This window comes from Polypterus senegalus, chromosome 1 (genome assembly GCF_016835505.1).
Source record: "Polypterus senegalus isolate Bchr_013 chromosome 1, ASM1683550v1, whole genome shotgun sequence".
Lineage (NCBI taxonomy): Eukaryota > Metazoa > Chordata > Cladistia > Polypteriformes > Polypteridae > Polypterus > Polypterus senegalus.
In genome coordinates, this window is record NC_053154.1 from 280,941,310 (window position 1) to 280,955,604 (window position 14,295).

At 36.3% G+C, this 14,295-nt stretch overlaps 1 protein-coding gene across 2 annotated transcripts; it reads right to left on the reverse strand.

Moving 5' to 3' along the window:
- Positions 1–642: 642 nt before the first annotated feature.
- dydc2 (DPY30 domain containing 2) lies at positions 643–12,087 on the reverse strand. 2 transcript variants are annotated; one of them, XM_039775563.1, is made up of 6 exons: positions 12,017–12,087; positions 8,215–8,383; positions 7,122–7,244; positions 6,093–6,209; positions 2,911–3,051; positions 643–1,389 (listed from the first exon to the last, which is right to left on the reverse strand). In XM_039775563.1, exons 2-6 carry the CDS (start codon positions 8,359–8,361, stop codon positions 1,348–1,350), a joined length of 570 nt encoding a protein of 189 aa, XP_039631497.1. In that variant the 5' UTR covers positions 8,362–8,383; positions 12,017–12,087; the 3' UTR covers positions 643–1,347. The 2 variants fall into 2 exon arrangements, with proteins under 2 accessions (XP_039631497.1, XP_039631503.1); XM_039775569.1 differs by having other exon boundaries at positions 12,003–12,056.
- Between the last annotated feature and the right edge of the window lie 2,208 nt (positions 12,088–14,295).

Here is a 14,295-nt window from a genome sequence, read left to right on the forward strand (position 1 = left end):
TAATGTCTTGTTTTTTCAAGTCATATTTAAAAAAATTAATTTACTGAACTTACTACTTCTTGTGAAGAGCTACATAGAACACAGAGGCAAGAATAAAGTAGAAAACCACCCGAGAGGAAATGCTGGTCCACAGTAGTCACAAAAAATGAAAGCACAGAGTTAAAAAGCAAAGGAGAGTGGGCACTAAAATACATTTAGGGATTTTTCTGAAGGTGGTTACTACTTTTAGACTTATGGTGGGATAAGCTAAAAATCATACCAACAATAATTGGTTAAGGTATTCTCAGCAGAATGGAGCATAAGACTGGAACCACGTCTGCAGGAGACCAAGGGCAGACAAAGAGAAAGTAAATGAAGCCCTGTGACAAAGAGAGGACGCCAGTGCAGTCATTTAGGACTCTGAGATGAGCAGTACTGCGCTGTATTTGGAGAGCTATAGCTTGAGTGGTCAGTCTTAACTGAGCAAACTGAAATGCCCACCTAGTGTGTTTTTGGTGCCCCCGTGTGTATAACAAGGGTACACAGCTAAAGAGGATTTCACATTTTCAAATTCTGCACAAAACCAATTTTAGAAATGTAATTAAACACCCAAACCTTGTTACTGCTGTTGAACTAAATTAGATTATAATTTCAACAGTTTTACAGTTTTTATTAGAATGAATACAATGAATATTACAAAGAAAGTGAAATCCTATGTGTACAAATAATTTTAAGGAATCACTTTGGTGGATTAAATGCTGCAGAATTACACAGTAGGCAAATTATATGCATTTATTTGAATTTATTTTGCATAATTTAGTTCCAACTGTAGCATGCAAAGAGATTTTCAAATTAGTTTTTATACATTTTAAAGACTTCATGCTACTTGACACTAATTTTAGCAGATGAATTTAGATTCTTTCTCTTTTGTGGGCACATACTTGCAAATCCCTTGCCAGTGTGCCTAATGGCTTAGAATAATTTGCCTCTCCCATCACAGATACCACTCAAAGTGAACAATAACAGTTACTTTGGGCTGTTACGGACTGAATGACGTCCACCAAACTAAATCTGCCTTAATATTGATTTGCATTGTTTAAACAGGAACAAAGCAAACATAAAAATATCTTGAAGAAAATGCGTCACCTGTAATGAGTGTTCTGTTCAAGATCAGGTTATCCTTACACTTCATGTCCATTTGCCTCACCCCAGAAGGAGCAAATCTCCATTCCTCAGTTCAGCATTTTCAATAAATACAAGGCAACATTTTTACAGTCACAAAAGTGGAAAAAAACAAAGTATGAAATTATGAAAGAAACTAGTTGGCAAAATAACACAATTAATTAGAAAGTAATGGTTATTAGTGATTTATTCATTTTTTGCTGCTTCCAAATTGCCCTGAGGTTCCTCCTGAAAGAAAAAAAAAGAGGCATTACTTTGTACAATGGCATGAACCGAATTGTTTAGTACTTCACTCTATCAGTCCAGATTTATGAAGGAAGCTTTAGTGGGTAACACCAAACTATTATTTATTGATGTACTTGTTTTGCACAAGGATGCCATACTCACGTTATAAAACATGCTTCCCATTGCTTCATTAGTACAAATACTTGAGGGAATATAATTGAAATTCTCAAGGAAATTCTACATCTGAATACGAATCTAAAATGCTCCTCGTTATCTGTGAATATCTCTGTGTGATAAACTGATCATTTTGAACAATTGACTAAGTTCGTGGGAAACTTCAGTGTTTGATTGTTGAGTGTTTGAGGGACTATACCAGTCATGTAGATCAATGATTTTGTGAAAATTTGAATTGAAATGCATCACGTCATAACAAACAGGACAGGATCACTCACTGAGGTGAGATGTAATGTGACACAACAGCAGAATTATTCTTTATTATGACCTCAGCTTAGCAAGTGTGTTCTAATTGTTCCAACCCAGAGTGGTAGTTAAAGGTTGTTATGTGTCTGTCTACTCGTCCAGCTCCTATTGGAGTTTACGGGACACAGGCTTAAGTAACATAGACAGGAAGATTTTAAATGAAAATGGGAAAATTAATATCAGACTCTGATCAGTCTGGTAGCAAAGTGGGTTACTGTATACAAATTGGTCCCAAAAAAAAAGCTAGTGGCTCTTGAGGTAGGACACATTTATCCCTGATAAAGCTCTAAAATGTAACATTTGATGAGGATGTGTTAATTCCTTCCAAACCAATATGAGCAATTTTTGTTGACCACAGCAAATCATAAGAGAAGGCTGCTTGATTTAAAGAATATATAGAGACACTTGTAAGGTCCAATGCTCCTTCTTTGATGAATGGTGTCTGCTGATGCCACCTATGTGTAGCTCCTAGCTGGTGGAACGAACTGTGCACCCCTATTCAAAATTATGTGTTAAAAGCATTTGAAGACTCTTGTGTTTGTTGAATTTTGGTCTAATTGATATTAGAGCCATTAGGATTGGTAATGCAGGAATTGTAACTACAGTAGCTTGTTTTTTTTATTCTGAGCTCTTCCCTTGTGATCATCAATTTTGTACCCTTGTCCAGAAACTCTTGTTCCCAAGCAGTCCCCCTGACTGAGGTTTACTTGATTATGTTGATCTCTTTTGTAAGTCACTTTGGATAAAACATCTGCTAAGCAAATAAATATAAAATATGTTTAAGAAAGCAGTAATTTAGGCGCAGCATGAATTTGCATCAGGGTTCAAACATAGACTGTGTGTTCGTAGAGACTATGATGAAAAGATCCACAGCTCACACATAATGGCGCTTAAACAAATAAATGAATACAGATAAGTCAAAAACCAGCTACTTTGATAGAGGTGCTTGATTTCAGACCAGTGCTACTTTACGTCCTTGCGGACTCAGAACAAGATTCAGTATCCCATAATAAGAATGGCAACTTAATTAAAGTAGGCTTCAACCTTAGGCTGGGTGGCTTCCACTGGAGGGTCTTTTGCCTCTTCCTGTTGGCCACTTTCTCCAGGCTGGGTTTGTGCAGGTTTAGATTCTTCTGAAGCACCTTGCTGAGGAGCACTTCCATCTTGTCCCACAGGAGGATCTTTCTGTTAACATTTTTTTCAGACAGGAAAACAAAATAGCAAGTCAACATAAATGCAATATGAATTAAAAATGAATTAAATAATTAAAAGCATTAATTAATCTGGACATTTGCCAGTTGTCTACATACAGTCTGACTGCAGAAATTATTTATCTGAAAATCATTTTTCTTTTAAAAAAGTTGTAACTTTTAATCCAACTTTGTTGTGTTACAAGAAAATGAGACCAAACAAACAAACAAAAAAAACAAACAGCTGAGCGTATTCTTACACAGTACCCTACATGTTAGATGAAGTTAGTGTGCTGTATATATAATAATCAAAAACACCATGTAACACACACACACACACTGTACGGTATATATGTGTGCTTTTTTGGTGTTTGCCAAATCCACAAGAGGCTACCAATACGGCACAGGACAGGAGAATGAACCAAAAAGAAAATGGCAAAATATTGCAATGGAAGTGCATGTTCACATGTCAGTGTAAGGGAATGCTGGAGGCCAATAAGCCCTTTAGGTATAATACATGCCTGCCCCACAAGCAACTTATCTTGGACAGTGAGAGTGTGAGAAATCGGCAGGAGACCACAGTTCCTGCATGCTACTACACAGCAGCACATGGTACCTTGCTAGAAAAGCAGGGAACAAATGGCCATTTTGAGTGTAAGACTGGAGAGGACTGGCAGGAGGACAATATTTTCCTTTGGGCCAGTTAGCTGGCAGCCCACAGTCCCTGACTGGGAAAAGTGGGACATGTGTTTTCCTTTGAAAATAGGTGGCCTGCAAGGTGTCTGACAGACTCAGTTCCTCTAAGGTTACCTAATGCCTAGGGGTAAGGAAACACAAGGGAATACTAGAAGATTTTTAGCGTTGGTATCACTGTTGAAAAAGTGCTTCTGTGGTTTGGAGTCAAGAAGACAATTTGGGGCAAAGTGTCCTTTAGTAACCATTTACCCACAATAGTACTTGTGATGGCATTCCAGTTACCAGGCTACTCTTTTAAAAGACAGATGCTACAGACCATTCTTCTGTCATGTCTTCACCCTATATCAAAACCTCTTGAGAGAAAGGTTTGCTGTGCATTAGTCCAAGATTGAATAACAGTAAATTTCCAACATGTCTCATAAAATACTATTTTTCCAACAAATGAAATTGTGGAACTAACTTATGCATCCACTAGATGTCCTTCAAGAAATATTAGAGTCCTGAACACATCCTTCTTAATGAAACAATTGACAAATAATAGCATTACAGCATGGACCTTTAAACGTCTCAACTCATAAACATTCTTTCCTTTATTTGTGTTGCAGATTTATGGTCATGAATATTTATTAATAATGTGGAAATGTAATTAAAATATTAGCATAATATTAACCACTTCTAATGCTAATGCAATTAAAAATGTGTATATTTAGCAAAATATCAACCATGAATGTTCAATATGAGATCATACTTAACTTTAGGTTATAAAAAATTGTAAGCAATGGTTTCACTCTTTTTATAAAGGTATCCTAAAGACTAAAAGCAGTGATTTTTCAAACAGGATCCTGGAGATGCAATACAAGAACCTTTTTTCCCTAAGCAGTTTCTTAGCCAGCAGTCAATTCTTGCAGAACTCAGATATGCGGTTTACTAAAATGACTTTGGCCGGTCTCTTGCTCTACAGCACCAGACATTTCCAGCAGTTTACCTCAAGAGAGGTGTGTTTTAGATGTGCATGGATTAGTATGCATCAACTGTTTCATCTGTGATTTGTTTTTTAAATCTCTCTATTAAAGTAAAAAAAATCCTGGGACGAGACGTGACTTTTTCTGAGAGATACTTTCATGTCCCGCGAGATGAGACTTTGTGCCAAGAGATTTAACCCTGCCCAGGGCCGGAAATAAAAGACAAAGTGTAGATGACAAAGTAGAATGTCATAAAGAGTTAAAAAATGGCGCAATACAGAGCAGGTTAGTGATCATGAAAGTACTAAAATTGTAAAATCTCAAAAAAATGATAGTAAAGATCACATTAGTGCAAACAAACAGAAATTATTACCAGGTGAAATAATGGAACAGCAAAAAGGGCTTGAATGTATAGTTCGGATTTAAACTTTAAGTCGGATGATCTTGTGGATCATCTATTTCTTTTTGCCATCAGGTAAAAGTAGTGTTTCTTTCCAATGAAGAGACCTATCCGCAAGAGTTAAAAGATTTGTTATTTGGTGAAAGTGAAATGCACATATGCGAGCAACAGAGACACGAAGTGGCTGGCGCGTAGTGTTGGATTTAGGGGGTGAGGGTTGGCGAGCGAAGTGAGCAGGGAATGAAGCCCCCTAGTATTTTATTAAGATGCAAAGGGCTGAAAGTCACTGAGCTAATGGTTCGTCTTCATATTGCACATACAAGTACAGTATGCCTGCTCAGAGATAATGGGTTGCTGTTTAATGGTAAAAGTAACAAGTAAGGGCTCAAAGTCTCACCAATCAAGTGATATAAAATAAGCAGATATAACATGCATACAAAATATTTTTGGGCAACTAAAAAATCTCATTCTTAAGATATTTGCAAATGCGGGTTAAGAGCTGTGGCTTGCTATCTAGAAGGAGAGGGGTCTCTGTAATTAAGAAATTACTTGGGATTAAAACTGACAGCCAAAGAGGGTTCCCAGAACAGAGTCTAAAAGTAACAGGATTAAAATTCTTCAAGAAAACCCTGACTGAACAATTAACAATATAAAGGTCACATTACTGTTATGGTTTATAACTTGTTACGTGTTGTTGTTTCAGACTGATTTGTTAGTATAACACAGTCCATTATATAAAGGACAGATATAACTTCATTTTCAGGACCTTGTTCCACTTAAATTTGAAAGGTTACGTTAGTTACAAGATTATGATTTTTTATTGCATGCTTCATTATGTACTTTTCTACATACCTGATGGTGACTATAAAATAACAGGCTGCTGTAGGACTGCAAACTACTGAAGTATGAAATGAATATAACCACCAGAAGAGCATGACTGGCAGCATTAAGAGTGAAGTACAAACATGTTGCACGTACCACAGGAGCAGAAATGCTTTCATCGCCTTCTTGAACAGGTGGAAGGCTTGGAGCCCCAGATTTCTCTGCCAGTTCTTCCAGAGGTTTTTCCGAAGCTGCCAAACGTTCTTCTTCTTCCTAATGATAATAGCATCATTTTATGTGGCCGTGTGGGTAAATTTAAAAATGATTAACACATCTGTTAATATGTCATAAAGTTGTCATTAGTGATGCAAGTTTAAAGATTTTTATTTACCAACAACATCTGTATGAAGCTTCAACAGTTCATCCCAGCATGAACTACATTTTTAAACTTCGTCATATCAAGCTGTCATATATTTGGGGGGGTGAAATGGTCTCTAATGGACAATTAAAAATTAACTCCTTTAGTTTAATAACTAACAATGATAAATATTTTTTAATTGAATGAATGAAATGGAAAAGTAAACTATGGATGGATGCAGCACTTCACCCAATCCAAAATACAGATTTTTTGAGAGAATTGTGTTACTGTCTGGTGCAACCTTAGAGCACCATCAATGAATTTGCCTCTTGTGACATAACATGGGAGCAGCAGAGAATTTTTGCTTCTCTGACAATCATTTTTTCTTCTACTAATATATTGTACAGTTCACTAACTGTAAATAAATAACCAAAGAAGCTGTCATTCAATCCTGCAGCCAGACACACCAGGTAATAACCCACCTTAAAAGGGGGGCTGGTATGTCACAGGGTGCCCATAAGTACAGTAAGACACTTACACAAGCCAAGCTGTAGCACATTCATTCAATTAAGTACCCCAAAATGCATGACTACAAGGCTTGAATTTTGTAAGAAACTCAGCATATCCTTAAAGAAACCCGTGTGCACACAAGGAGAACATGCAAACTGCATACAGATGGTGACCCAGCCTAGAGGTGAAAGTGAACTTAAATATAGCAAATGCTTCCCACTTTGCCCTGTGCCTCTCATCTTTCACATCAACTGTCATTATCTGAAGAAGGACAGAAAACGAGAGATTATCTACTGTATTTGTCTTCCACTGCTCACTTTAAGATGCTGTTGGAGTGCCTTCGATAACCTCTCCTCTTCTTCTTTCAATTTTTGCTGAAGCTCTTCTTCTTGCTTTGCTTTCTCTATTTCTTGTTCCAGCAGGGCCTGCTGAATTTTTTTCTGAAACAGAAAGAAATCACTAAAATTTAATGAAAGAAGTGTGAAATCAGAATATATCCCGGTTTTAAAAATAATAATCTTCTTATAAACTGGTTAAATAATGAAATATTAGAAGAATACAACAAAATGAAACTTTCAATTGTACTGAAAGCGAATGAATCAAAGGCAAGATATGCTTAGAGTTGAAATGCTGAAGGCCTGCAAAATGTGAGGACATGGCCATGTGGCTTGCTCTGTAAAAGGATTATGAGGTTCATTAATGATAAATTAATATGAAGAGGAGTCTACAGATGGTGAACATAACCCCTGTTCATGGTAAATGACAAATACCGGAGGTAATGAAGTGTAAACTTACTGTATTCAAACCGAGTTTGTTACTTGGGACATTGAGTATGTAAGATGTGGACGGGGAGGCAGACTTGGCAGTGTGTGGGCCGTGCTATACATAAAAGATGTTTCAGGATCATCACCTCAGTTTTGACTATTACATTCACCTTTATTGTATCAAAGACATTTTAAAAATTGAAGGGGGCTTGCGTGGAGTATGGGAGGACAATATGGCTGATGAAAGCAGAGCATGAATAAAAATCATAAAAGAATGAAAGAAGAAAGATTGGGAAGTTATAAAGAGACTTCCTGATGTGATCAAGTTAGAGTTGACGAGTTGGTCTGGCGGTGATTAAACTGTTTATTGATATAAACAGGCTGAAATGTTCTGGTTGTAAGGAGAAGGAGGCACAGAGGGGGCTGAAGGACTGGAGACCAAGGCAGGGCAGGCTGAGCTGACATAGAGACCTGAAAAGAGCGACTCTCACCTACAAGGAAGCCTAAGACAGAGCAAGGCAGAGAAGTGAATTTCTGAGAAGCAAACTGTGAAATTTGTAGGGGTAAAATATTGTACATTTTACAGCTTAAGCTGAGCATACATTTTCAATATAAAGGTTATTATGCACATTTTAAACAATAATACCTTTTCTCTGTATTCCAGATTTTCTTTGTATTTATAAATCCAGTGTGCAAGATATTCAATAGGATCCCGGGGTCTTTTTCTGGATACTTCTGCTAATCCTTCCACAAGACATTTTCCAAGAGTATTCATTAAATATTCTGAGTCCATTCTTCTTGATGATTGTTTTTAACTGATGAAAAATTAAAATTAAAATAAATATAAATAACTAAAGTGCAAGTATTGCAATCTCTCTGATTTCTGCTTTCCAATTATATAATTTGTTTCATTATCTGCTATTTAAGTAGAAAATGAACAGCAATAAATTGAAACAAACAAATCTTCAAAAACAATAAATACAGGATATTACTGTTTACGTTTCAAAATCATGATTTTAATTATTACAGTGGTGCTTGAAAGTTTGTGAACCCTTTAGAACTTAGAAACCAGTTAAGCAAATGAGACAAAAATATTATACTTGGTCATTTATTTATTAATAAAAATGATCGAATATTACATATTTGTGAGTGGCAAAAGTATGTGAACCTTTGCTTTTAGTATCTGATGTGACCCCCCTTTGCAGCAATAACTGCAACTAAACGTTTCCAGTAACTTTTGATCATTCCTGCACATCGGTTTGGAGGAATTTTAGCCCATTCCTCCATACAGAACAGCTTCAACTCTGGGATGTTGGTGGGTTTCCTCACATTAACTGCTCGCTTCAGGTCCTCCCACAACATTTTGATTGGATTAAGGTCAGGACTTTGACTTGGCCATTCCAAAACATTAACTTTATTCTTCTTTAACCATTCTTTGGTAGAATGACTTGTGTGCTTAGGGTTGTTGTCCTGCTGCATGACCCACCTTCTCTTGAGATTCAGTTCATGGACAGATGTCCTGACATTTTCCTTTAGAATTCTCTGATATAATTCAAGATTCATTGTTCCATCAATAAAGGCAAGCTGTCCTGGCCCAGATGCAGCAAAACAGGCCGAAACCACGATACTACCACCACCATGTTTCACAGATGGGATAAGGTTCTTATGCTGGAATGCAGTGTTTCCTTTCTCCAAACTTAACCCTTTTCATTTAAACCAAAAAGTTATATTTTGGTCTCATTCGTCCACAAAACATTCTTCCAATAGCCTTCTGGTTTGTCCATGTGATCTTTAGCAGACTGCAGACAAGCAGCAATGTTTTTTTTGGAGAGCAGTGGCTTTCTCCTTGCAATTATGGCATGCACACCATTGTTGTTCAGTGTTCTCCTAATGGTGGACTCATGAACATGAACATTAGCCAATGTGAGAGAGGCCTTCAGTTGCTTAGAAGTTACCCTTTGTGACCTCGCCGACTATTACACGCCTTGCTCTTGGAGTGATCTTTGTTGGTCGACCACTCCTGGGGAGGGTAACAATGGTCTTGAACTTCCTCCATTTGTACACAATCTGTCTGACTGTGGATTAGTGGAGTCCAAACTCTTTAGAGATGGTTTTGTAACCTTTTTCCAGCCTGATGAGCATCAACAACTCCTCAGAAATCTCCTTTGTTCGTGCTATGATACACTTCCACAAACAAGTGTTGTGAAGAGCAGACTTTGATAGATCCCTGTTCTTTAAATAATCAGGGTGGCCACTCACACCTGATTGTCATCCCATTGATTGAAAACACCTGAATCTAATTTCACCTTCAAAATAACTGTGATCATCTGTGAGGTTCACATACTTGTGCCACTTACAAATATGTAATATTCTATCATTTTCCTCAATAAATAAATGACCAACTTAATATTTTTGTCTCATTTGTTTAACTTGTTTCTCTTTACCTACTTTTAGGACTTGAGTGAAAATCTGATGATGTTTTAGGTCATATTTATGCAGAAATATAGAAAATTCTAAAGGGTTCACAAACTTTCAAGCACCACTGTAAATCACTACTTTTGGTAAGAACAGCACTTTTCACCCACAAATTGATACATTTTTTTGTGTAATGAAGACATGCAAAAATATTCAGAACAGAACTGGGGACTTTCAAAAATGACTTATGCATATATAGTTCTTATACTATATATACACTATATATATATATATATATATATATATATATATATATATATATATATATATATATATATATAGATACACACACATATATATATACACATATACATATATATATACATATACATACACACACACACACACACACACACACATATATATATATATATATATATATATATATATATATATGTCCTCTATCAATCATTGCCAACTCAATCTATTCAATGTTTATGCCCTCTTATCTATGTGTTGTATCTATCCATTTACCCACCAACAAACATGGGGTAAAAAGACATCCTGATAATGAACAGTATTTAAATGTTTCTTATACATACTCTAAGTCCACCTATTTCTTTATACTTACATCCTACTGGATTAAAATGTTAATACTAAGTCAATTTACAATTTCAAATGTTTTGATGAAAAATTCACAGCATTGTTTTATTCTTTAATGTATATTAATTTGTAGAAGTACCCGAAAATTTAAAAAAGCATAAGTGTTCTAATTTTTTATTTACACATCATTTAAATTTTTCCCATAAGCAGGTAATGTAAATGTCCTGTAAATGTGAGAATTGCAAATTCAGATATAAACACTATGGTGCTAATATTCTGCATCACACTGCCGAAACAGAAACTTCAGATATGTATGGTGCAACTATCTCATTTGTTTGGGCAAAATGAAAATCTTTCTATTTCACAAATATTTAAATTGGAAACAAATTACTTCTGCAAACAACAAAAGAATTATGGTCGTTTAATTGTTTTTGACTAACAATGGATACGATACGATATCTGCATACAAATACAAAGTTAAAATGTGATTTTTTTTTTATTTTCTAATTTAGTTTTATACAAAAGCTGAAGTTATGACGCACGTTAGGAATGTGTATGCTTTGAGATGTGAGCTCTACGCTGAAAACCGAAAATAATAATGATAGTTAAAACATATTAAGACGACTTTTATCTCGTACCTACATGAGATTGATTAAAACATTACATTTTTAAAATCCAGATTACTTATTCATAGAAATAACCTTTTTGATTAATCGTAGTAAAGAAACAGGCACATTATGCAAAAATGTTTACATTAGCCGTGGAATGTTTTGTTTCAACTGATGTAAATGAAGCCAGACAGGAAACACCAGACTACAATGTGATAAAGAAAACTGAGCGGCTCAAATCAACTGCGCGAGTTTTATAAACTTCACTTCCCAGCATGCCTTTCACGTTTAACAATGACGTCGACAGAAACAAATGTGGGTTCACATATATGGGTACTATATGTATGTAATTTTTGTAAATAAGAATATAATAACCTTATTAAATAAATTCAATGCACTCTATCTATTCCAGCTTAGTAAGCGACAGGACGACTTTCTCATATCCTTTTAAAAAATGCAGTCCTTCCCGAAGTGATGTTTATTTGCATTCACGAAAACAGACCTCAATTTCTTAATTAGAGAGACGTTATAGCTGTCAGATAACTGGTGTCTTAATTATAACACATTATCCAACATATTACTGTTTTCATCAAAACTGATATCTTTGTTTAAAATACTGTACTCAGAACTCACAGACTAATATCAACAGCACTTTAAATAAAAAATCCTCGGTTCTCGCCTGGGTTGTCTTCAAAAATAATCTGGAAAAATAACATACTATCTTAATGTGCTGTAAATGTCATGTGAGATATTCCATACGCTTGACATGCAATGTCAAAATATTGTATTTCGTTACTTGTTACCATACCGTACGTAACCAACCTGACTTTCTTTGGCTTCGGTGTTCACGCACAGCGTCCGGAAGTGCTCTATCATCTCCATGACAACAGTGCAAATTCCGGTAGAAACAAAGGTCACTCTGTACAAATGTAAGGTTCCTCAGTGCAAACAGGAATTGGACTAAACGGGTTGGAAAAAGTTATGTTATTCTTTAGACAAGGCAACAAATTGAAATAATTTAGTGAATATTACGTGAAACACAGTAGGTGTTAAAATGGATCGTCTTGTTTACTTTTTAATAATATAGCCACTGACTTAAAAAAATGATGTGCAACAGATAATAAGGATTTTATTAGGAACATTAATATTTTCAGGAAAGACAAAAAACGAACCATTACATACAAGTATTATTATATTTTCACCATTCATGCTGAAAATAATGCTTTACATGTAATAAAGATCCGTATTTACATATTGCAGCCCAAAGTTGGTCATGCAAATGCCTTGAGCATAAGAAAGGTGCTATATACAGTAAATAAAATGTATTATTATTATTATTATTATTATTATGATGCAAGGATTCATGATGGCCTTTTAGCTCTACTCCTTGGCTGCTTTGCCACACTTTCTGTCTACATGTGTACAGACACCTTAAGAGCTGCGTTGATGAAGGTATACCTGAAGAGCCACTGCTTTATTTTTTCTGTTGATGTCATTTGGTGTATGCAGGCCACTCTTACATGTTTTCTACCAGTCTGTAGTTAGCAGTGTAAAGTTTTATATGGGGGGAATGGCCTTAGTGCTGGTGATCCCAACAGACTAAATAAACCGATTAAAAAGGCTGGTTCAACCTTGGGAGTCAGGCTGGATTTACTGAAGGAAGTGGTTGAGCAGACGGTCACTCAGAGTGCCGCTGACTATTTTGGAAAATGGCTGTCACGTCCTGTAGGTGGTTTTGGCTAAATAGAGGAACACAGTCACTAACAGACTGAGACAACTGCTTCGCTCCAAGGAGGACTATGTGAGGTCATTTCTAACCTCGACCATCAAACTCTGTATTGAGCCACCGATAACTGAGGAGGTATTGAATGGTACTGAGCTGAAACAATGAAACCATCTGTAATATGCTGGGCCAATGACTGACATCCTGTAGTGTGAAATAGTAACTAAGAAGTCTGTACAATTCTAATCACTTTCCACTTAGTGAACACCTACACTTTTATCATCTACTAATAGATCATTCTTGTTATATGTGTATTTGTGTCTTTTCTGTCTGCTGCGGTAACCTCACAATTTCCATTGGAATTAATAAAGTCTATCTATCTATCTATCTATCTATCTATCTATCTATCTATCTATCTATCTATCTATCTATCTATCTATCTATCTATCTATCTATATTTAATTACTTACAATTATTAAACAAAAGCATGCACATATTTTTTCGCAATAGTGGGTAAAAGCCTACATGGGCCACAGTTTAATTGTTTCAGTTATTTTACCTGCCTAGGACCTTGAAACATTCAGCAGACATTCTGAAAGAGTGAGCCAGTGACTGAGGTGCTGAGGTTCTGAATGACATGTTGCTCGCTCATCTCCCCTCTCACTGTGTGATGCTGAGAGTATGAATTGTAGTTGATCTGTGATTTGCAAGTCACTTTGGATAAAACGTCCATGTAAATACATGACATTGTTGGCTAAGTGACCTTCCGTCTGCCCATGACTGGAAGCACATTAATTCAATTTCTCAGTCAAACAGTATGCTAACCATTCTAGCATCTTCAAGTGAATGGCAGGAGATGCACCAGCAAGTAAATGTTAAATGCTAAGAAGAAAATGGTGCAATCAACATCCAGGAAAAGACTGGGTTGCTGCTGGAAGAAGTGTTGGTGATGCCAGCAGGGGGCGCTTGCCCTGTGTTTTGTGTGTGTGGATCTTAATGCCCCAGTACACAGATGAGGACACTGTGCTGTAGAAATGTCACCGTCCTTCAGATGAGAAGTAAAACTGAGGTCCTGACTCTCTGTTATCACAAAATATCCATGGGAATCCTTCTTAAAGTATAGGGCATTTCCTGATATCCTAGCTAAATTGCTCACCACAGCCTGGTCATTCTTGCCCTCTGATCCTCCCATTTCCCTAATTGTCTGTCTCTCTCAGCCCTTATTCTCCTATTAGCTAATGTGTGCTCAGTTTACTGGCACATGAATGGCTGCCGTCATATCATCCAGGTGGATGCTGCACATTGGTGAAGGTTAAAGTGACTCCCCACTGTCTACAGTATGTAAAGCACTTTGAGTAGTGAGAAAAGCACTATATAC